Source organism: Podarcis vaucheri (genome assembly GCF_965113315.1).
Source record: "Podarcis vaucheri genome assembly, chromosome: 7".
NCBI lineage: Eukaryota > Metazoa > Chordata > Lepidosauria > Squamata > Lacertidae > Podarcis > Podarcis vaucheri.
Window position 1 is genome coordinate 91,129,790 of NC_138765.1, and position 23,565 is coordinate 91,153,354.

Consider the following 23,565-nt stretch of genomic DNA (forward strand, 5'->3'; position numbering starts at 1 on the left):
GCGGCTCACATTCTCCTTTCCCTTCCTCCCCCACAACAAACACTCTGTGAGGTGAGTGGGGCTGAGAGACTTCAGAGAAGTGTGACTGGCCCAAGGTCACCCAGCAGCTGCAGGTGGAGGAGTGGAGACGCGAACCCGATTCCCCAGATTACGTGACTACCGCTCTTAACCACTACACCACACTGGCCCTCAGAGAGGTTGAGGGGGTGGGGTCTTGTTGTCTGGGCTGCCCAGGACCTGCAGACACACTGCTGAGCCGAGAGGGCATTGCAGGGGGTGCCACCACAGTGACTTAGAATGGGAGGCGGGAGGGGGGCACCATATTTTGGTCTTGCACAGGGTGCTGCTGAAATTTGAAAGCCCCAAGTCCACTACTACATTTGGTTGTCCACTGTGAGAACAGGATGCTGGACTAGATGCGCCCCCTTTGGATCCTCTCCAGGTCACATCTGCTTCACAGGCCACACCTCTCGCCAGCTGCTCTGTGTCTTTGAACTGGGATAGTGCCTCTGTCTTCTCCGGATGGAGAGGTGTGTGTCTGTGTGTACATAGGACAAAGTGAGAACAGGATGCTGCGTAGATGGGACGCTTTCCCGCATGGCCAGGTGACACATGGCTGAGTCAGGCAACAGAGCAGACTGAGAGGCTCAGGAGGAAGGGACTGATCCTGGCTGAGGAGATCTGTGCTGGGGTCCCCAGTTCAAGAATCATAGCTGACCCTCAAGCGGCTGGAGGGAGCGGCACAAGAGAGCGATGAGTGCAGGAAAATAGTTGTGGCAGCTTGCAGGACTCTGAGGGTTAAAATGCATGGATAATCTTTTTATCGCTCTCTCTCTCTTGTCTCTTCCCCCTTCTCCCTGGAGACCACAGGGGTTGAGTGTGAGTTACTGGTAAGCGGATCCTAGTTGAAGCAGGGAAGCAGGGATTCAGGGGCTCAGCAGGCGCTCCAGGCGGACGAGGCTGACTCCACTACTGATGGGAGTGACGGCTGCCCAGACCGTGCCCCCCAAGAGCCCCTGGCCACAGAGAACAGCCAGAGAGGGGGAGGAGAAAAGGGCTGGACTCCACGGAAAGAGAAAGGAGTTTGTGGACTCCTGCAATCGGGTTAGAAAGTGAGTGAATCATAAGTCGAGGGGAGGGTGGGAGAGAGGGGAAATGGAGAGCAGCCAGCGAGAGAAAATCCAAATTTGGAAGCGGCCTGCCTTGAGAGGCCAGGAGATCCAGAGAGGCAGTCAAGCGGAGGAAGAGGCAAAGCGTAGGCAGGTGGAGAGGGGAACAGGGTCAGTGCAGCAAGAGGCAGGCGCCCGGCTCTCTCCCAAGGCAGCCCGAGCAACTTTGCAAGTCAGGGGAGCCCAAGGCGGAGGGGAGGCGAGCCTGGCAGGGGAGAGGCTGCCGCGGAGTCTGCTGGAGCGCAACGGGATGCCCCTCAATGGAGAGGCAAAGGCATCAGCGTCGTCAGGGAAGCCTGTGCGCTACCTGGAGGTGCGCCTCAAGATCCGCGACTACCGGCACACTTGCAAGAAGCAGCTCTACAACCTCATCAGCTGCTTTGTCCGCCTCATCTCAGGCAACCTGTCGTCGGAAGGTAAGCCCAGGGGTCTGCCAGCAGCTTGGAGAGGCAGCTGAGGTCACCAGTTGGGCTTGCTGGGCGGTGGCAGTTACTTCCCTGGATGGCTCCGAGATGGGCTTAGAGAAGCAGATTAATTTTTGCGGAAGGCGCTTGAGCCCTCCTTGAGGCCTACGCGGTGGCCAGAGGGACCTCGCCCTCTAGGGAATTCTTTAGGACAGCCTTTGCCAACCTGGCGCCCTGCAGAGGCTTTGGACCACAGCTGCTATCAGCCGCAGGACTGCGTGGCTGATGGGAGTTCCCATCTAGAACACCGGGAGTGCAGCAGGTTGGTGCTGGATGCTGAAGTGCCGGCTACAGACAGTTTCCACTCTGTGGCCCATCTTGTTTTCCTCTCTTTGCATACTTCCCCCTTAGCGGGTACTTGGACATCGCGGCTGCTGCTTCTTCCCGACCCCAGATGTGGAAACAGCTGGCACTTCCGAACCACATGTAATGTTATTTTTTTTAACGCGCCAGACCTTTGTTACCCACAAGAGAGGTTTCTGCAACAATGGTTGGCACCTCCAAAAGGAAAAAAATAAGTGGTGGGTTCTGGTGGCACCCGGGTCACAGGGTGGTGTTTTTCAGGAAACTGGTAGATTTCCAGCTCAAGGGCTCAGCGCAGAGAGAGAGACTCTGTTTCAGAGAGAGTAAGTCATCTCCGGTGAAAGTTTCGTGTTTCTTGCCTGGGTGTCGTACAGGCAGGAGTGTGTGCCGTTGAAGATCAAATGAAAGTGATGTTGCTAGGATGACAAGGTTAATTAATCCTGGACACTGGCCTTTGCTCAGGTGCCTGCTGGTGGGATGAGTTCCTCATAAAGGAGAAGCCTGCACTCCTCCCTTGAGCTCTGCACATGTGGCAGCTGTTTAGCCGGGGGACTGGCAGCAGAATGTGTGAACTGGCTCAGTTGGAAAGAATTCTTCATTCGGTTTTCTTTTCTCCCCGCCTTCGGTATTTCAGTATCACACCCACCAGAATATTATAGTCTCAAAAGACATAAGCTTCCATGCCCTTCAGTCTGCCTTTGGTGAGTTGAATCAGGTTGCACAGATTAATCGGCCACAGCTGTAATTGATTAATCTACTGGTGAAATTGCTCAAAGTTTGGAAAGAACCCTCTGGCCTTTTCACACTCTCTTCACACTGGACTTTTCCTGTCTCCTGCTGCCAGGGTGCCCATGCGCCTTGTTTTTCAGAATGGGGTCCTCTAATTGGAGGCCAATCCACTCCAAGTACGGCTTAAGTGGTTGCATCCAATGTGACAGAAGCCAACTTCCACTTGGGCAACAGAACGTCCACTTTCTTGCCTGCCCCACCCCCTTCAGCCCCCAAATCTGCTCCAGAGAGTCCTCCAACCCTTCAGAGCAAATCTGGAGGGCATCCTGGGGGAAGGGGAAGTGTTGTTGCATGTGTGGAAATGTGTCCTGCTTGTGCACAAACACCATTGGATACAATCCAAAGACCCGTCTTGATTGAAGTTGTCGCTTCCTCCTGCACAACAGGCTGAGCAGGAAGGCACATGCGTCACCTAGTCACAAACAATGTGAATCGGGGTCGTCTTTTTAGATGATTTATAAGTGGCACCTTACCTGCTACATTAGCATAAACGAAGTAGCGGGCTTCTGAAGTTGTCATTGCTTCGTTGCATTATTTTTCTGTGGCAACAATTACACATCAGGGAGCACCCTTCTTCTGTTGGGGGGGGGGCGGGCTGCAGTCCCTGTGGCACTCCATCTCTCTCTCTCTCTCTCTCTCTCTCTCTCTCTCTCTCTCCTCTTCCTCCCTGGCAGGGACATTGTCCCTTCCCATGGATGCCAACTGACTGTACCTGACTTCCTCCTGGGCACCCACTTAGTTTCTCTCTCTTGTGACATGGGCAAAACCTACCCTCCAGACCCGGCAAGGGATGAGATAGAAGCCATGGTGTCTGTGTAATGGAGTGTGCACACACTCTATGGCATGGGTAGGCAAACTAAGGTCCGGGGGCCGGATCCTGCCCAGTTGCCTTCTAAATCCGGCCTGCGGACAGTCCAGGAATCAGCAAGTTTTTACATGAGTAGAATGTGTGCTTTTATTTAAAATGTATCTCTGGGTTATTTGTGGGTCATAGGAATTCTTTCATCCCCCCCCCATATAGTCCAGCCCCCCACAAGGTCTGAGGGACAGTGGACCGGCCCCCTGCTGAAAAAAGTTTGCTGACCCCTGCTCTGCGACACCCAGGGATTCTGGCAGAAGGGCTTTGCAGTCTTGCTCCAAGGAGCACCAGGGCAGCTGTCAGGCAGGTGGAGCTCTTGGCCTGGACTTTGCTGTGCAGCTGCAGCAGCCCCTCCTCATGGCCAGGGGAGGCACTGCAGCTCATTTGCCCAGCCAATATAAACTTAAGGTGTTTAGAGGCTGCCCCTATTTTGCATGTGGGATTCAATCACATACTGCCCAATTAAGGGTGTGCAACAAGAGTGGGTTTGGAGGTCTTGCATTACACACCTGCTTCCCCCATGAACACACACACATTGAGATAAGGAAAGTGACATGAAATGCCCAGGGGTAGGTGTGGGACAGCAATTGCTGAGACACAATCTCATCTAACCTGTGGACAAAAAAGTGAGACCGAATGTTCAATATAAATAACAGATGTTGTCTAACCTCCTCACAAATTTGTGCAAGGTCCAATTTCCTTCTTCTCATGGCCATTCTGGAGGAGGAGGAAGAGGAAGGTGGAGGGGTCATGGTGCAAGTTGGAGGCTCATTTCTATTTCTTGTTTAGTCGTTTCCGACTCTTCGTGCCCCATGGACCAGAGCACGCCAGGCACTCCTGCTTCACTGAGGCTCATTTCTATAGTGCTAAATTGTGATTTTGCCTTGCACCCAAACTTTCACCCACAGTCTTCCTCTCTGGAATTTAGTCCCAACTTCAGTCATTCATTCTATTACTGATATAGTATTATAGCATTCCCCTCCTCCCCCCCCAAAAAATGTTTGCAATGGCTGGTTTGGCTGCCACTGGTAAATTTGTAATTAGAGGCCTGTGTTCCTTTTGCGACATACTGTCCAATGAACCCAACGAGATCACAGTTGGATTCAAAGACACGCTGTCATTTAGTGATTTTTTTCAGGATGCTTTCAGACGGAAGTGTAGCTGTACTGAGTTGTTGAAAACTTGCAAACAGGCCATTAACAAAAGGAAGAGGAGTTGATTGTTAAGCCACCTTGGGAATTATAGCTTCCTTAAAGGAGAACAGGGGTCTCCTAACAACTCTCAGTGCCCTTAAGGAACGACAGTTCTCAGGATTTGGCAGGGCAGGTAAGATATGGCTGTTTAAAGTGGTATGATACTTCTTTAAATGTATGGTGCAGATGGGACCCATGGCATGCTGGAGGACACACCTGCAGAAAATCACCAGTCTGGAGAGACCCAGCAGGCTGCTCACTTTCCCTCTGCTGGGAAATGTCCTGCGAGCCCATTGGGCTGAGAGACAGCATCTCTCCCTTGCTGCCTCTACTGACTGTTTCAGCCTGCGGTGGTTTGCAGGGAGTTGAGTGTGTGGATTGTTCTGACGCCCTGTGACTTTTCTGACACAGGCCGAGCCTCTGCGCTGAACCTGTCCAACCACTGAGCTTGCCACTTTTCATGTGCGTATGAGGTCTTTGACAAATAGGTGTATAGATTTTGGACGCCGAGGCTTCAGATTTCACGCAGCGGAACAAAAAAAGAGAAAGAAGGCAGTAGGCTTCAGGGGAGATGGAAAAGTAAGAGAAGGTCAAATGCAGAGTAACTTTAGGAATCATTGATGTACGAGATAGTGTTGACTTCAGTCCAGCTGAATCAACCTTTGCCAGCCAGGTGCTGTCCAGATGTTTTGGACTAAAATGCCCATCAGCATGTGCTAACTAGGGCTGATGGGAGTTGTAGTCCAAAACACCTGGAGGGTACCAGGTCAGAGAAGGCTGAACTAGATGATATCATCAGGAAGGGACAATTTTGCTTGGAATGAAGTTTGTTGTAATTTTAAAAAGCGCTTGAGCACGTCAGTGGTGCCAGAAGTGGCAGAATCCTGCTGCTGACTACTCAACGGAACTGGATTGTGTTGTGCCCAAATGCTCAGAAAATTCATTAAGAGCCCCGTAACAGAACAGATGCTGAGGCCTAGCAAAAGGGGGGGGCGGGGGAGAGGTACTGTAAAAGTTATGGTTGGCGAACTTTCTTCAGCCTTGCATGCCCAGGCATGCAACACCACTGGTAAGCAAGCAGATGAAATCGTGATCTCGCTTCCCACTCTGAAGAGGACAAGGTGGAGTGCAGTAAAGTGGTGAAAATCTTTGCAGAGGGTTTCATGGGGAAGAAAAATACTTTTTTAAAAAAGCTATCCAAAGCACCCTCTATTTCACACCTAGGCTAACATCTCTTGCACCTTGGTAGGTTAAGTTGAAGACATGTAGCACAAGTTTTAACCAAACACTATTCAATTGATCTCTCCTTAAAATATTCTTGTCTCTGGTCCATCTGAGATCTCCTGATATGCTTTTGGTAGCCTCAAGGTTGTGTCATCAATTGAAGTCTTCAAAGTAATAAACTGATGGAAAGCCCCCCCCCCATGCTAGACCTGCAGCTGTGTCAGTCTGTGGTGCTAGTTGCAGCCCCTGCAGCTCTGAAACTCCCTTGATCCTAGAAATAATCTCACTATTATACTGGCATTGAAATCTTTGATGTCTGTGTATTTGTCTACATTGTTATTGATTTATGACGTGTGATGCTGAGGTGGTTCTGAAAAACCTGGATCAAGCTAGGACAGTAGCCAGGTCAGGGCTGTGCCTGTGTTCCGGTGGGAGGGCCAGTGCAATGATGCCACCCACCTTGTCACTGTCCCATCATAACTCCGTTCAGGTAAGCAGCCGTGCTGCTGCTGCCGTTGGGAGGGTGACACTGAAGTTCCCCACCACCCCACATGCCGCTGCTGCACCCAAGCCATTCTCTGCACGATGGGGTTTCCAATCATAGCAGAACTTTGTGATGCCAGTCATAGGGGCAGAGGACTCATCCGTCTGAGTTTCTGAGAGTAGCCACAGTGAGTTGGTTTGTCTGTCCTTCATATGATCATAAGAATAGGCTGCCAAATCAAGCCAATGGCCCAAGGGCAGTATCCTGCTCTCACAGTGGCCAACCTGATGCCTCTGTTGGGAATTCCGCAATCAGGATTCAAGCACAAAAACCCTTTCCCCTCCTGTGGCTTCCAGCAACTGATATCCAAAAATATTTCTGCCTCCAGCCATGGCCACTGTGGCTGGTAGCCACTGCTAGCCTTGTTCTCCATGAAGTTGTCTAATCCTCTTTTTATATCACTGCCTCCTGTGGGACGGAGATCCATAGTTTAACTAGATGCCGCATGAAGAAATATTTCATTTTATTTGTCCCGAATCTTCCCACATTCAATTGCACTGGATGTCCAAGAGCTTTATTTTTATGAGAGAAGGAGGAAAACTTTTCTCTGTCCACTTTCTTCATACCATGAATAACTTTATATGGTTCTGTCATGTGACCTCTTACTCACTTTTGATCGTTTTGGTTGCCCTTTTCTAAACCTTTTTCAGCTCCACAGTATCCGTTTTGATGTGAGCAGTGTCTTTTTTCTAGGAAAAAATGTGTCGTTACTCACCAGTGGCTCCTGCCTCTGCCCCACCATGACCACCACAAGTCCGCTTATCCCCCTTTTGGGGTGTGGCAGCTCCCTCCCCACCGTCAGTGCAGAGCTGGGATGCCGGGCACTTGTCTGGCTGGAGCATGAACTTGGTCTCGTGCTCCCGGCTTGAAATCTGCCCTGCCTCAGCCTCTCCTGTACTGGCCAATGGCAGGCTGGCCCAGAGGGCTGGGCTCTCCAGGAGCCAGAGGGAACACGCAGGCTTCCCTCAGGTCCACTCCTGGGAAATTTCAACAGCCGTGCCAGCCCCCAACTCCCAGCTCTTCTTTGTCAGATCAACCCACCCAACTACTCCTTTAATTTTGCATTTTACATTATAAATTGGCCTTGCTATGACTGTGGTGGTCGCCGTATTAGTGTGGCCGGGTAGGAGTTTGCCTATCAGGCGAATTGGCTGTGCCCTGGAGGGTTTGCCTACCTCACAGCATCATCACAACTCTGGCGGTTTAGGCACTGGGTGACCTTAGTCTTGGTTGGGGGGGGTGGAGGGTTGTACCTAAATAGGATATGTACCTAAATAGGTTAAATAGGGTATCCCATTAAAGGGGTCCATGAAGGAGTTGCTTCTGTCCATATGCCCAGATGGGGGGGCTTGGGCCTCAGTGCTCCTAGAGGCAGTGATCCCTGTGGGGATCCCCCTATTTGATGTAAGCCCTAGGAATCCCCCCCCTGCTGGGTTGACCCTGTTGTCATTTCCGGCAGATGGGCCGGAAATAAATGCTTACCCATTGCCTGCTCCAAGCCACTTCATCTGCAGTCAATAACGTTGTGGCCTGATTTGATCCCATTCAATGGTGTTGTGTCTTTTGCTGGTTTTTTCTCTGAGTGGAGGAGGGGGGAGTGCGCAGTCCAGGCCTGCCAGGCGGCCAGGGCACATGCAGCCGGCAGCAGAGCACAATGCACAGCAGGGGAAGTGTGTCATGTGCCACACCACCCATTCTTGTGCTCCTTGGGGAGCATGACTTGTGCGCTCCAGCCAGCCCTGGGGTGGGGGTGGCGCATGCCGCAGCTCCCTAAGCGGCTGAGCATCTCTGGGGGAATGCCAGTCTTAGGTGCCAACTCCCTGGGGCCCTGGGTACCCAAGCATCCACAAAATTCCCCATGAAGGGGCTGGGCACCCACAAATTTTGGTGCCAGGGCCATGAACACTGCATGGCACCAATGGCCATGGTTGTGGGGCCATGTACTGTGTACCAGTGAGTACTGCCAGCAAAAATGTGCTAGATATGAGATAATACAGTATTTGAAGTGCAGTTGCATCATAGATTTGTATAACGGAACTATGATATCGGCAGTGTTATTTTCAATTCCTTTCCTAATGATCCCTGGTGTGGAACTGGCCTTTTGCAGAGCTGCCACGCACTGGGTTGGAAACCTTTCCTGTTTGTTCCTCTTGGGCAAATCTGGCAGCAGCAGCAGCAGCTGCTGTTTCTGGACCTACCAGATGCTGGTGCTCTGTGCCCTTCAATGTAGAGTACGAAGGGCCATTGCACCCATTGGAAAGATGCTTTCCTTGCGACAACATCCTGTGTGCAAAAGAGGGGCAGTAATTTTCCTGAGTCATGTGAGCACCAGGTGACTCATGCTGTTGTTGTGGTCTGAAGCAGAAGGTGCTCCCTGGCTCTGGTGATTGGCAGGCTGAGGTAAAGTGCTGCACAAATGCGGTAATTGAATCGGTCTGCTTGGCTGGATCTCTGCAGTGGCTGGGGGCGAGGGCGGCTAGGTGCAGTGGCAACTGAGGTCAAGGTGGGCCATCTGTAGCACCAGAGCGAGACAGGCATCTTTAAATTTGCTGCCTGCCAGCAGCAGTAAACTTTCCTGTGCTGTCTTAATTTGTCTGACGCGACGCAGCAGCTGAAGCTCCACATCCTGCACACAAGTTGCTTCCGTGTGACAAGGTGACCATGCGTCCCACTTTACAGAGGACAGTTCTCTGTTTTGATGGCGCATCGGGAAATCAGAGAAACTGCTTTGGACACAGCAGAATACCCATTTTACAGAATAAAACCTGAGGATGCTCAGAACCTACCCCAACCCTAAGAAAAATAATACCTGCACACAACCCAAAACAAATAAAATGCAGTCAAAAAAAGGTTGCTACCCCAAAACTAGTAAAATAAAATAAAAAGCCTCCACAGGCACTCAATTTCTTTTTAAATCCGGTTTCTTTTTTTCTAAGTTTGCATCTATACATACAAGTTAGCAAATTTAAATGTTGTGAAAATCTGTCCTCTGTCATCTTCTTTCTTGGCCATATCTAACCGGCCACCCTAGTGATGAAACTGGGAAGTGTCTCCGCTGGAGTCCTTTTCAATGCAATATTTTCCTCGAAGAGAGATTGACTGTTTAAAAAAAGTGTTAAGCTCAGTCAGGACACAGATGCCATACAGATTTTTCAGGGAAGATCCATTGGGCAACAGGAGGAAGAAGAAGTAGAAGAAATTATTCCCTGGTTGTTCTATGCAAAATCTGCATTTAAATATAACTTTTCCACTGGGTAGTCTTCCAGGGAGCAGAAACCAGAGATGGCTGGACCTCTTTTTCCACTCTTTCTCCTGAATCTGAACTAGTCCAGAAATCCAAACATATTTTGGACTGGCCTAAAAGCTTTTGCTAAGGCTAATGCCTTCCTTCCTTAGTGAAGCTCTTTGGAGCAGATGGAGAGTTCTCTCCTGCTGCCTAAAATGCCTCCCACAAGTCTGGCTTCCATTGTGACATTGCAGCATTCAAGGGTTTCCCAGTCCCGTCATTGGCAGGATGTTTCTCATCCTAGTACAAACTGTGCAAGGCGCCTGGATTTCCCTTAAGACTCAAAACTTTCTCAATATCTCTTTCAAAACTTTCTTAGTCTTCAACTAAATCACAGCAAACCAGCCATACCTCAGTATGCTTTGCATGGAAAACATCCCAGGTTCTTTCCCTGGTGTCTCCAGTTCAGCTGGGAAAGAGTCCTAGCTGAACCTCTAGAGAGCAGCTGCCAGTCAGTGTAGACAATATTGAGCTAGGTGGACCAGTGGTCTGACTTGCTATGAAACAGCTTTCTGTGTTCTTATGTTCTAACCATATGGGCAACCCCCCCCCCCCCCCGCAGCAAGGACTGAGCACTAGTTCATGTTGTGATGATTTGACTGATTGGCTCAGGGGCTGCCTGCTTGCATCTTCTTCTGCAGCGTCCTCATTAAACGGTGCTTCACAAAGGGTTTCAAATACTGCTGGTTAATTGTACATAACTTACCCAGACCAAGCTGTTGTTGGTTTCCTCTCTGCAAGGCCGCTCAGCCATCTGCTTGTCTGTAGGCGAAAACCTCACCAAGGATGCTCCAGATTGGGGCTTAATTTGCAAAAGGGCCCTTGAGATACTGCAACAAGGTCATTCCCCAGAGGGGGCAAATATGGATTAAATGGCGGGGCTAGATCAGGATGCAGCAGGAGATTTAATGAGCTTCAAGGAGGCAGAAATGGCGGTGCTGGCTGTGCTCTTCCTTCACAGTAAGAGGCAGAAATGCTTCTATGTGGCCATTGCTGGAAGGCTCAGGAGGGAAGACTGCTCTTGTCTTCTGGTCCTCCTTGTGGGTTTCCCACAGACATCTGGTTGACCACTGTGAGTACAAGATGAGGAACTAGGTGGGCCACTGACCTGATTCTGCAGGTTCTTCTTGTATCCTTAGAAAAAGGATGAGGAAAGCCAACTTCGTACAGAACCTAGGGAGAGATGAAGCTGTGGGGTGATGGCAGCCAGAGAAAATGTGATCTCACCAGCTTGTCATCGGCCCATTCCTGGTGTAGACAGTCCTGACCTAGATGGGCCAAGGATCTGACTCGATATAAGGCAGCTCTGTATGTTCTTCCTCTGTGTTTGGGTCAAATATCCTTTCTTCCCATTGCCATCCTGGTTTGCCTTGAAGCACATGAGGGACACTTCAGGCAATGCCCTAGGCCAAGTGTTGGCAGCAACCAGTGCTGGACAGATTTAGGAGTAAGGTCACCCAGGCAACATCCTGGAATGGTGTTTTGACCTTAGAAGATGTTTGCCACTCTTGATGGTATTCATTTTCAATTAATCAACTAGCATCTGAAATGCAAAGACTACAAAGAGTTCAGAAGGTGCAAATAAATATGGATTTCCATGTGTGCAGATCTATAGGCTTGTATGACAGGGATAAATTGTGCAAAGTGTAGTTCCAAGTTAGGAAATAAACCATTAAAGCTGGACCCTGTCTTCTGGTTGTTAAAATGCTTTATTTCATTTCTGCACTTTTCATTGCTGTTAGTAGTTTGCATTGATGGTTTTATTGTATTTTTGTATAGCAGCTGTGTGCTTTTCATAGAATCATAGAGTTGGAATAGACCACAAGGGCCATCGAGTCCAACCCCCTGCCAAGCAGGAAACACCATCAGAGCACTCCTGACATATGGTTGTCAAGCCTCTGCTTAAAGACCTCCAAAGTAGGAGACTCCACCACACTCCTTGGCAGCAAATTCCACTGTCGAACAGCTCTTACTGTCAGGAAGTTCTTCCTAATGTTTAGGTGGAATCTTCTTTCTTGTAGTTTGGATCCATTGCTCCGTGTCCGCTTCTCCGGAGCAGCAGAAAACAACCTTTCTCCCTCCTCTATGTGACATCCTTTTATATATTTGAACATGGCTATCATATCACCCCTTAACCTCCTCTTCTCCAGGCTAAACATGCCCAGCTCCCTTAGCCATACCTCATAAGGCATCGTTTCCAGGCCTTTGACCATTTTGGTTGCCCTCCTCTGGACACGTTCCAGTTTGTCAGTCTCCTTCTTGAATTGTGGTGCCCAGAACTGGACACAGTACTCCAGGTGAGGTCTGACCAGAGCAGAATACAGTGGCACTATTACTTCCCTTGATCTAGATGCTATACTCCTATTGATGCAGCCCAGAATTGCATTGGCTTTTTTAGCTGCCTCGTCACACTGTTGGCTCATGTCAAGTTTGTGGTCAACCAAGACTCCTAGATCCTTTTCACATGTACTGCTCTCAAGCCAGGTGTCCCCCATCTTGTATTTGTGCCTCTCATTTTTTTTGCCCAAGTGCAATACTTTACATTTCTCCCTGTTAAAATTCATCTTGTTTGTTTTGGCCCAGTTCTCTAATCTGTCAAGGTCGTTTTGAAGTGTGATCCTGTCCTCTGGGGTGTTAGCCACCCCTCCCAGTTTGGTGTCAGCTGCAAATTTGATCAGGATGCCCTTGAGTCCATCATCCAAGTCGTTGATAAAGATGTTGAATAAGACCGGGCCCAAGACAGAACCCTGTGGCACCCCACTAGTCACTCTTCATTTGTTGTACACTGTTTAGAAATGTCACCATATTAAACAGCATGGAAATGGCCTTAAATGAAATGAAATGGATATGAATGCAGTTTTTTAAAAATACAGGAATTCACAATTGAACCAATGCAAGGCGGAGGCACCCAGGATTCTCCTTGCATGGGACGCCATTGACTGTAGGGTCGGCCTCTTCCTATGTCAGCAGCATTGATCCAGAGGAGGGGAATGCACTTAGTTGCCCTCTGGTGCTGAGGCCTCTGGAGAACGTGAAGGACAAACGATGGGAACTTGACTGGCGCAGGAGGAAGGAAGTGACCCAGATGAGACACAAGCAGCTCCATTGGATTGGAAAAGTGCAAGGGAAGCAGAAGCGATTGTTCTGCCCTCCTGGCAAGAGACTTTCTAAAGTTAGCTCCTTGGGGTGAATTGGAAGGGTCTGCCAGGGTGAGAGAAGATTAAAACTTTTGCATTGGTTTGTTAACTAGCAAAGTCTTAGTTGACTTGATACTTCACAGAAAAGCAGCTGGCTTCAGTTCTCCCATTTGTTTATCATTCCAAAATGATCTAAATCATTTCTTTCTTCTTTCAAATATATTCATGTTTTGTTGCCCTTTTCTCACCCAAACATAACTTTGTAAAGGTATTCATAATGGCGGAATCCAAAAGTTTTATGAACTCTTCCTCTATTATGGGGATGGGGAATCTGTAGCCCTCCAGATGTTTGCAGGACTCCAACTCCTGTCAGCTCATCCAGGACAGCCAGGGCCCAGGGATGATGGGAATTGTAGTCCAACAACATCTGGAGGGAACCAGCTTCCCTATCCCTGCTCCATTACTAGGCGTTTATTTGCTGCCAAGAATCACATGGAACACAAGTTGTCCCGTCTCTCTGCTTACAGAAATCAGTCAATGATAAGTGAAATATTGAGGGGTCAATAGGAAATGAATTGTGATAAATAGAGAATGAAGAGTCTTTAGGGTTTAATATGGCTTAAGACAAGTTCTTCTGGACCAGTGTAGCATTGCTGTAGTGGGCAGACGGAGGCCCAGGAGAGCCCACAAGCAGAGCAGGATGGCAAGGTCCTTCCCTGCCACCTGCCTGTGCCTCTGAGCATACCGGTTCCATTTAGTTATCATTTAGTCACCCCAGGGATGACTTCTCCCCATATGAACTAGCCTAGACCTGCTATCTTCACCAGAGGCTCCTCTCTGCACTTGGGAGAGGGGCAGAGGGGGCCCCCATCCGTGTAATGGTCAGGGCTTTTTTCAGAGGGAACTCACAGGGACTCAGTTCTGGCACCTCTCAGGTGGGCACCATTGTCATTCTAAGAGAACAAGGGAGGTGTTCATGATGAGTTCCAGCACCTTTTTTTCTAGAAAAATAGCACTGGGAATGGGGAGGTGCATCTGGTACCATCCTTGCCAGTCTTTAGGAACCAAGCTAAGACCTTTTTGTTTACCCAGCCTTTGGTTAATTAATGTTGCTTTCTTCTGAAGTGCACATCTTTTTGTGGGGTGGTAGAACTTGTCTTTATTAATAATATGTTGCTGGATGAACATTTTATGTATTTTGTTCTGCTCGTTGTTTTGTTTTTCTTGTTTTAAATTGCTTTTATGTGTTGCATTTTACCTTGTCAAATTGCTTTGAGAGTTTAGACTGTATTGCATGGGTAGGCAAACTAAGGCCCAGGGGCCGGATCCAGCCCAATCGCCTTCTCAATCGTGTCCGCAGATGGTCTGGGAATCAACGTGTTTTTACATGAGTGGATTGTGTCCTTTTATTTAAAATGCATCTCTGGGTTATTTGTGGAGCATAGAAATTCATTCATTCCCCCCCCAATATAGTCTGGCCCCCCACAAGTTCTGAGGGACAGTGGACCGGCCCCCTGCTGAAAATGTTTGCTGACCCCTGCTGTATTGTGTAAAGTGACTGATGAATGTAATTGAGGATGATAATCATCCTGGTGTATCTCTGACCACTTGGGCATTGCATCCTGCCTGCATGGGGTCAGTTCTAGCTTCCTGATCCCACATTTGCAGATATTTGTGGGCAGCCGTTCTTTCTATGCTCATGGCATGGAGGAGAGAAAATGTTGGGTGTGAAATCCCTCCCTAAAAAGTTAATGTCTGCAGTTTGTAATGGTCTTAGGAAGGAACACAGGAGGATTGTTGCAGATGAACAAACTCTTTACAAACATATGTACCGTATTTCCGCATAAATCTTCATCACCATGCTGTGCTTTAAAAACACCCTTTTTATGTATGTGCTCACTTAAAGAGCTTGCAATGCAATCTTTTCAGGGGACAAGGAAGAGGAGGAAGGGAGTCTAACGGAAAATACATTATTTTGGCTCAAGGAGACCCAGTGTGACCTTGGCACAGAAATCCTTGGACCAGCTCATCTGTGCACCCACCTCCTCCTGCTGCTGCTGCTTCCGGGGACTTATCCTAGCACTCATGCATTTTTCAGGAGAGTGGCTCCCTGTGTCACTTGCTTCACGATTGAAACTGATGGAACAGGAGAGGAATAGGAGGCCCTGAGAAGTATAGACTTCAGTCCCTTAAAAAACAGGGATCGGGGCCTGGGTGGTTCATCATCCCTGAACACTGGCCATGCTGGCCAGACTGATGGGAGGTGGAGTCTGTCAGCACCTGGGAGGCCACATGGGTCTCCCCTGAAACAAAACAGTTCAGAACTCTGAAATCTCTCTTTTGTTTTGTTTTCCTGAGACTGATAGTAAAATTGTAGAGTTGGAAGGGACCACGAGGGTCATCTAGTCCAACCCCCTGCAATGCAGGAATCTGCGGAGGCTCGAAGCTATGACCCTGAGATTGAGAGTCTCATGCTCTACTGACTGAGCTGGGGACGTGGTCTGCATTCTGCATGGTTGTGTCAGTAAGCCTGGGGCAGATGTTTTGGACAACACCTCCCATCAACCCCAGCCGACACGGCAGTTGTTGTTTTTTATTTCTTGTATTTTTTTCATTGTTTCATTGCTTGCTGACCTGGGCTCCTCTGAGGGGAGCGGAGGGAGGGAGGGCAGAATAAAATCAATAGCAGCAGCAACTTGATGGCAGTTTTCTGTTGATGTCCTGTAAAGAGCTGAGAGGGAGACAACTTTTCAATTCCAGAGTAAACCTCTCCCTTGCAATCTTGTCCTCTTCCACTAGGGGGAAGCAGTGCACATTGTCCGCAGCAGAGCTTTCCAAACTCTGAGCACAGCCTCCGGAAAAAGCGCATCTTTTGGACTCCGTGATCACACATGCCACATGGGTCCTGCAGCTCACATGGGGGCACGGGGGCGGGGGGGGGGGCGGAGAGAGAGACATCCGAGTTTTGGAACTCAAGATGTTGGAGGCTATGTTGTCCTGGACCCTGTCTTCTAATTTGTTGGTTCTATTGCAGACAGCTATATGCACACCTTGGGGGTTTTTATACAAAAAATTCCCAACCCAAGACATGTGCAAAAGCACAGTCAGGCAATGCTAAATTTCCGTATGCAGTTTTCTGTTTTTGTGCAAATCTGAGAAATCAAAAATGGGTGAGGAATCCTCTATTTAGGAATGCACTGGAAATAGTGATGAGCATAGTCAGAAAAGACATGAAAACCTTGAGGAAGCCGTGGGTGTGGAAAGGGAAGCAGCAGAAAGTGATCCATCCGCCCCAAAACACCAGAGCAAATAATCTGCGACCCAAGCGAAGCAGTTTGGAGCCCAATTTCCTACAACTTGGTGAGTTTATAGAGGGAAAGCATCAATATTGTTATTTGAGGGTAATGTCATGTGGACTGCCCAAATTTAATGTGACTGCAAAGAGCTGTAAACATACAGCCAGCTCCAGTTTGGAGAAGCCCTAAGCTCTCTCTCTCCCCCAACCCAGATCTCCTCATGGGTTGTTAGGAGGCTCAAACACCACTCTGAGACTTTCTCAAATGAAGGATGAGATAAAAATGTAGTCAATAGAAATAAATAAATCATGTCCTGGGGATGCTGGTGATCAGCACTGTTATTTCCCCCCCTAACTTGCTTCAAGCTGCCATTTACAAATGAAGCAAAAATTTCCAGTCAGATTGTTTAGTACAGTTTGCAACAGGAGTTAAAACAAAGCTTGTCTTGGGTGGTTTAGGATTCCTCACCGTTGCTTAAGGAAACTTAAAGATACTAGGCAGCACCCCATGAATGATGTAATTTTTGTAACTTTAACAATGCTGTTACATTCACCATCCTAGCACCTTCCAGCTGTTTTGGTCGACAACTCTCACCTGCCCCAGCCACACTGAGACACCCGGTTGGTGATGTCTGTTTTAGAGACTGGGTGCACCTGCCCTCATGAACAAAACTTGCACTAATTTGATGATTTTTAAAACGGGGCAAAGCCTCTTGGCCACCACAGCAATGCCCTGTCATTTCTCCAGCTGCTGGGCTTGTATTGCACCTGTGCAGAAACAAGTATTCTTGCCACGTTGGTGTTAGTTCAGGTGACAAGTGCTGTTTTTTTTTGGGGGGGGTCATCCTCACTTGAAGAAACAAAGCCAGCTACATCCATCCCCAGTGCACTGGGCCACTAAAAATTACATGGATTTGGGTTTCGTTCATCCAGGCCAGAGGGTGGACTTTACACTTTCAGCAGCAATGCTAGAAATTAATATTCTTCACTTCCTTGCAGAGCTCTTAAAAAAAGAAAAGAAGCAACAACACACCCATGGTTTGGAAAACTCATACATGACACACTCCTTTCTTAAGAGGTAACAAAGCTTTTGCAACTTAGGACAGAGAGGGAGAAAGTGGGATTGTAGTGATTTCATGATATGTACCGCTGCCCTGAACTGGAAGCACCTGATACCTACCTGCTTGCCATGAATATGCTGTCATAAGCATATTGTGGAGAACGCAGCAAGGAGTAGGACCCATGGACAACACCATAAGACTCTCCAAAGCTTATTATTATTTATTAATACAACCCTTCATCCAAGAATCACAGGGCAGCTTATAGTAACACACAGGTCCTGCTTACCAGGGGAGTGGGTGGCGCTGTGGTCTAAACCACTGAGCGTCTTGGGCTTGCTGATTGGTAGGTTGGCGTTTCAAATCCGTGCAACAGAGTGAGTTCCTGCCAACCTAGCAGTTCGAAAGCACACCAGCAAGAGTAGATAAATAGGTACCACTGTGGTGGGAAGGTAAACAGTGTTTCCATGTGCTCTGGCACTCGTCATGGTGTCCTGTTGCAACAAAAGTGGTTTAGTCATGCTGGTCATATGAGCTGGAAAGCTGTCTGTGGAAAAAACTGACTCCCTCAGCCTGAAAGCAGAGATGAGCAACACACCCCATTGTCACCTTTGACTGGACTTAGCTGTCCGGGGTTCCTTTACCTTCATCTTTACCTGCTTACCAAACACAATTGTTTGGAAATTGGAAATTGTTCATTGGTGAGCATTCACATAACGAATCCACAATTTTCATTGATTCCTATGGGAACATTTCTAATCTCGGATTTAGCCAATCTTTCTTTGCTTTCCTCCATGGCTTCTTCCTGAAATGTTTGCAGCCAACCAACAAAAGAGAGACCAGAAAACACTTATTTGTCCAATCTCTCCTGCTCTCTGAATTGTCTGATCTCCCTCCCTGCCTGCCTGCCTGGTTTCTACCTGAAAATGGCTGCTGTTGACCAGCAAAGCACAAACAAGCAAGAAAGTGAGGAAGTGGGCAAACTCCAGGAAACAAAACAGTACTGACCTCCCCATGTTTAAAATCAGCCCAAGGCCTGGGAGAAGAGGAATGTTTTCTCCTGGTGCCTAAAAAGGGCCTTGTTCTGAAAAAGTTCCTAAATGAAAAGGCAGGCCATATCACTTGAAGCCTTGGCAACAGCCCCAGTGATAATGTATTGAAAATAATCCAGCCATGACCGGGGAGAGAGGGACCCTCGTGATTCTGAATCTTCATGGGTAGTGATAAAACCAGAATGCAGAAACTGCTAAGAAATCCTACTTGCGTTTTAAAAGATGTGATGGTTTTCTGTATCACTTTTCCTCCCTGACTAACTAATGCTACAACTCTCTAGCTAATAAATTGACTCTCTAAGTAATGCTATAACTCTCTTTCTAACACAATAACTCTCTAATGCAGTTACTCCCCCTCAAATCCTGTCTCTTTCCACCCCACACTCTAACAACTACACTCTAAAGATAGACTCTTACCAAAGATCTTGGGCAAGTTATCCAGCAGGAGGAAACACCACAATGGAAGACGTGCCATTGTTACTTAGCAACCTTGCTTAACAATGGATTTGCTCCTCTTGATAGCAGTTTTTCATACCTTTCACTGGTTTATGCCATTGTATTTTATTTATTTGTGTTAACTAAAAAAAAAAACAACCCAAAAACTAGACCACCCCACATCCAGTGGATTCTAGTGAGTGTCCCATCAAAATACACCATACAATAGAAGAAAGCAACATATTATGCTTCAGGCAAAAGTAAGGTTGAGAGGCAACAGAAAGCGAAGCAGAATGGAGGCCACATAATCACTGGGCAAATCAAACACTTGCAGCCTGGTACCAGAACAATTGTCGGGTAGTTGTAGCCAGTGGAACCATTACGCATTGCGTAGGTGTTTCAAGTATGTCAGCATTTTTATTAGCTTAAGAGCTGCGGCCGGATGAGACCAAAGTAGGGCCTTCTGGTCCAACATCCGGCTGTCAGAGTGGCCAGCCAGATGCCTCTGGCAAACCCACAGGCAGGACTTGAGCGCAAGGGGAAGACTCTCCCCTCCTGCAATTCCCAACAACTGGCATTCAGAAGCTTGCCTCCTCCAACTGTGGAGGCACAACAGAGCAATCACAGTTAGAAGCCATTGAGATACTTATTGTCTATGAATTTTTCTAACCCTCTTTTAAAGCAGTCCATGTTGGTGGCATCGCTACATCTTGTGGGAGCAAATTCCATATTTTAACTATGAGCTTTGTTGTTGCTTAGTTGTCTTGGTCGTGTTCGACTCTCCGTGACCCCATGAACCAGAGCATGCCTTGGAAACTCTCACTTTCTTCTCAAAGCTTCTCCTTTTTTATGTCCATGGAGTTTTCTTGGCAAAATACTGGAGTGGTTTGCCAGTTCCTTCTCCAGGTGGATCACATTTAGTCTAAACTCTTGGTTATGACCTGTCCGTCTTGGGTGGCCCTGCATGGCATAGCTCAGAGCTTCTTGGAGTTATTCAAGCCACGACAAGGCAGTGATCCATGAAGGAGTAACTATGAGCTACGTGTGAATAAATGCTTCCTTTTCTCTGTCCTGAATCTTCCAACCTTCAGCTTCATTGGATATCCTTGAGTTCTCGTGTAATGAGAGCGGCAGAAAGCCTTCTCTGAAGGTATTAAAAAAAACCCATAAACACTATTCCACATCAAAGCCATTGCCTACAGCAATTCATTTCCCCCTGCAATGAAACTATTCCCCCTGCTCTTTGCCCTGTCCCATTAATGATGTGGCTAAGAGCTAAGAGACCTCTGGGACTGTCATACCAGCATTACATATGATTGGGGAGCATTGTCATAGATTGAATCAGGAAACCATCAGTTAAACTTTTAGATATCTATACTACATATTTATGTCACGTATATACCAGTTTAATTGTTGTGACTTCCTGCAAAACAATCCTGAGAACTGTAGCTTGGTAGTAGGTGCCATGAATTATCTAACTATGGTTCTTTAGGGAGAGGGGTGATGTGGACGCATCTTTAGCTTGCTAATATAGGTTGTTTCTAGACTGGTGCTCTATTCAGCATAAATTCATATTGTACAGTTAAAGTGGATTGGGAGGTATTGAGCAACAAACCACTTGCCCAAAAGTTCAGACTTTTGCAGCAAGGAAAGTGATGGGGAAATGTGGGATAACACTTGCCTTGACAACATGGTCTGTTCTCACCACAAAAAAATCAGGACAAATGCTCAATAAATAGGTTGTTTGTAAGTGCCTTTATTGTTACAGTTATATGCATGTCTACTTAGGGGTAAGCCCGTTGAAATTTAGTGATGCTCACAGCCAGGTAAATGTTTTTAGGAGTGTAGCCTAAAATTCCCTAGGATTGTGAAGGGCCAAAACTCAATGGCAGAGCACATGATTTGCATACAAAGGACCCCAGGTTCAAACTCTGGCATCTGCAAGTGAAACAGCTCCTCATGTGTGCAAGTTTGGCACATGCGTGGCCGCTGATGTATGTGCCCTTTTCAGCACCAGCAGGGGGCGCGATGGGCTTATGCATGTCCCTCTGATGTGCCTGGTGCCTCGGAACACAACCGCCACATAAAAGAGGAGTTACCTGTATTTTGTGATATTTCTCAGTTTTAATTCCCTGACACTCCTAAGGCCTGGCTCCACACTAGGACAGGTCTCAGTTGCAGAAGAGTTGGGGGTTTTTCATAAGCTGTGTGGGTAAAAGAGCCAGAGGCTGGCCAAAGTCAAGCTGAGGGCCAGGAACCAGAGTAGGCAGAGCAGTCGTAATAATAATAATAATAATAATAATAATAATAATTTTATTTATATCCCGCCCTCCCCAGCCGAAGGGCGGCTAACAACAATAAAACAAATAGATAAATAGCAAGAATGAGAACTCCTTGGACAGTTGATCAAAGGTCCTCACGTGCAACTTTGCAGTACCTAAACTTACCTCCCGTCAAGCAAACACAAATGGCATCAGCTCCACAGAAAGAGATGGAGCACCCCACATTTCCTGCAAAGGTGTGAAGTAATCAGACAAAAATAATGCCCACATTTATCAGACAGTGTTTTCCTCCCAGCCTGATGCATCCCAGTTCTGCTTCTTGCCATTTGTTCTTCAAACGCCAACACTTTTTTCAATTTGGTGGCTGCAATGGCCATCTTGGTTCTGTGGCTCTAGAAGTCTTTCCTTGCTTTAGAAATGGAGAAGCGAGAGAGAGCAAACCTGACAAACAGGGGCTGGGGGAAAGACTTTTCAAACATCCAGTTCCCAGCACAGGCTGCTTGCAAAGCAAAATCAATGCAGTTTCAGAACCAAACTCCCTTCCCACATCTACTACATTTGGAGATGGGTTTAAATTCTGGGAAAGCCTTATAAGCTGTCTTACGACTAGGGGGGATATCTTCCTATATGCATAAAAATGTAAGGCTGTCATCTTGCAGCCCCTATTAGAGGATTTGTAGAGCTGCATCACAATCTTGAGTTTACATAAAGTGCACATCCAGATTTCCTTTTGTGCTGCATTATACAGGTCTGTACTTTGAAGTGCCATGTGAGAGTGCTCCCCCCCCCAGTACTTTCCCCATGAAAATCTTTACCACTGAATTGGAGCAAATGGGAATCTGTGGGAAACCTGAATTGCTGTTTGTTCTGATTCAGCATTAAAGAGCGGGTTTTCACAGGGAAAGTGCCAGGGCAAAAAATAAATGATAAAAGCGCTCAGACACAGTGCTTTAAAGTATGGAGCGATGCAGTTGGAAAGTTCCTTACCACTGGTTTCTCAACGTAGCCATTTAGGGTCCCTAATAAACAACGTACACACATTTTCATTTTGCATGGTATGTACATGAAAGCAGAGGCAGCATAAAATAATTCTGAGTTGTATTCCACTTTCTGCAGGGGCTGATCCTGGAGACCACCACATGGCCTCCATCCCCCAATAATCTCCTATTCAGCAAATGGGGCTGAAACATAAGTCTGTGGCCAGGGCTTCTCCATCTCCCTCCTTGGGCATGGTTGCCAGCTTTTGGGTTATGTGCTTCTGTCCTTGAGTAACTCTGGTTTCTGGCTGACATGGGTTGCATATGCACCACTCAAAGTGCACACACCAAATAATCATGGGGACCATAGTTTGTTAAGGGTGCCGGGAATTCTCACTGTGGCCAACAAGATGCCTTTGGGAAATCCACAAGCAGGAATCTCTCCTGTGGCTTCCAGCAACTGGTATTCAGAAACATCACTGCCTCTGACTGTGGAGGCATACGCATCGTGGCTAGTGGCCATTGATAGCCCTCTCCCCCATTGATTACCCCAGTCCTCTTTTAAATTCATCCAAGTTGGTGGCCATCTCTGCCTCCTCTGGGAGCGAGTTCCAGAGTTCAACCGGTGGAAGGGTTCAGTCAATGAAATGAAGAGCAGTAAGAATGGAGGGCAGACTGAGGTCTTATGAATTCTTCATCTTGTCCCACTGCCCCTGGGCGGAAATGCTCTTTGGTGCTCAATCAGAGCAAGCAGCAAGCAGAAGTGGGGACAAGACCACAATGAGCCTTGTCAGGCGTGGTGAGGCAGGACAGAGGATTTTGAATGCTGTTAAGACTGGTGCAGTGAGAGGCGGACTGACCTCTGACTCAGTGGGGTTGAGCTCATGTGCATTCACCACTCCTTCTCAGTGGGCCTTGCGGAGGAGAACTTCCCCATCCCATGTGCTCCATGCTAACTAGGGGGCACAAAGGGGACCACATTCTGGATTTTCAGCCTCTGACACCACAGTCTCTTGCGGTAATTCAAGGAGCTGCTGAAATAAGTGAAATTCAAGGAGAACCAGAAGGTTCTTCCGTGGGCAACTTTTGGAGGTTGGGGAGCTTTTTTGAGGGGGACAAAACTGCACACTCTTAATAAGGTTGCTATTGCCTGGAAGTGGTGGTAGAAGATTCAAAGCTGCTTGCACTGCTACCCCATTCCGAAACCCCAATTTGGCCCGTGCTGTTTATTGAACGCCCGTGTTAAGTACACGCTTGGCCTGGTCCCAGGGACACAGCTAAACACACAACCGTAAACTCAAGTAAACATCTGGGCCCATTAAACTGGCACAGACATGAGGGGCTGATTGATTGCCTTCGATTTCTCTTCCCACAGTGGAATAATACCTGCTTACTCATGCTTTATTAAAAACAGCCTCTTTCCTTTCTGGTCCTTTAATAATTCATGGCGCTAATTGTGTAGAAACGCAAACTTTAAAAAGCCAGCTGACTTCCCTCT

The 23,565-nt window shown here is 47.7% G+C and overlaps 2 protein-coding genes across 6 annotated transcripts in view; both read left to right on the plus strand.

The window, feature by feature from the left end:
- NEURL3 (neuralized E3 ubiquitin protein ligase 3) overlaps window positions 1–17,633 on the plus strand; it is a 215,137-nt gene extending 197,504 nt beyond the window's left edge. The window contains exon 5 of the transcript XR_014221511.1: window positions 17,614–17,633. The gene's annotated coding sequence lies outside the window, so the exon portion shown is untranslated. The remainder of the gene's footprint in view (window positions 1–17,613) is intronic.
- KCNIP3 (potassium voltage-gated channel interacting protein 3) overlaps window positions 1–23,565 on the plus strand; it is a 115,012-nt gene that overhangs the window by 35,366 nt on the left and 56,081 nt on the right. For 2 of the 5 annotated variants that reach the window (XM_082230440.1, XM_082230441.1), the window contains exon 1: window positions 1,141–1,585. The exons of the other annotated variants lie outside the window; for them this stretch is intronic. In XM_082230440.1, the coding sequence (XP_082086566.1) occupies window positions 1,156–1,585 (430 nt within the window). In that variant the 5' untranslated portion in view covers window positions 1,141–1,155. Of the gene's footprint in view, window positions 1–1,140; window positions 1,586–23,565 lie in introns of those variants that run through there. 5 annotated transcript variants of the gene reach the window in all.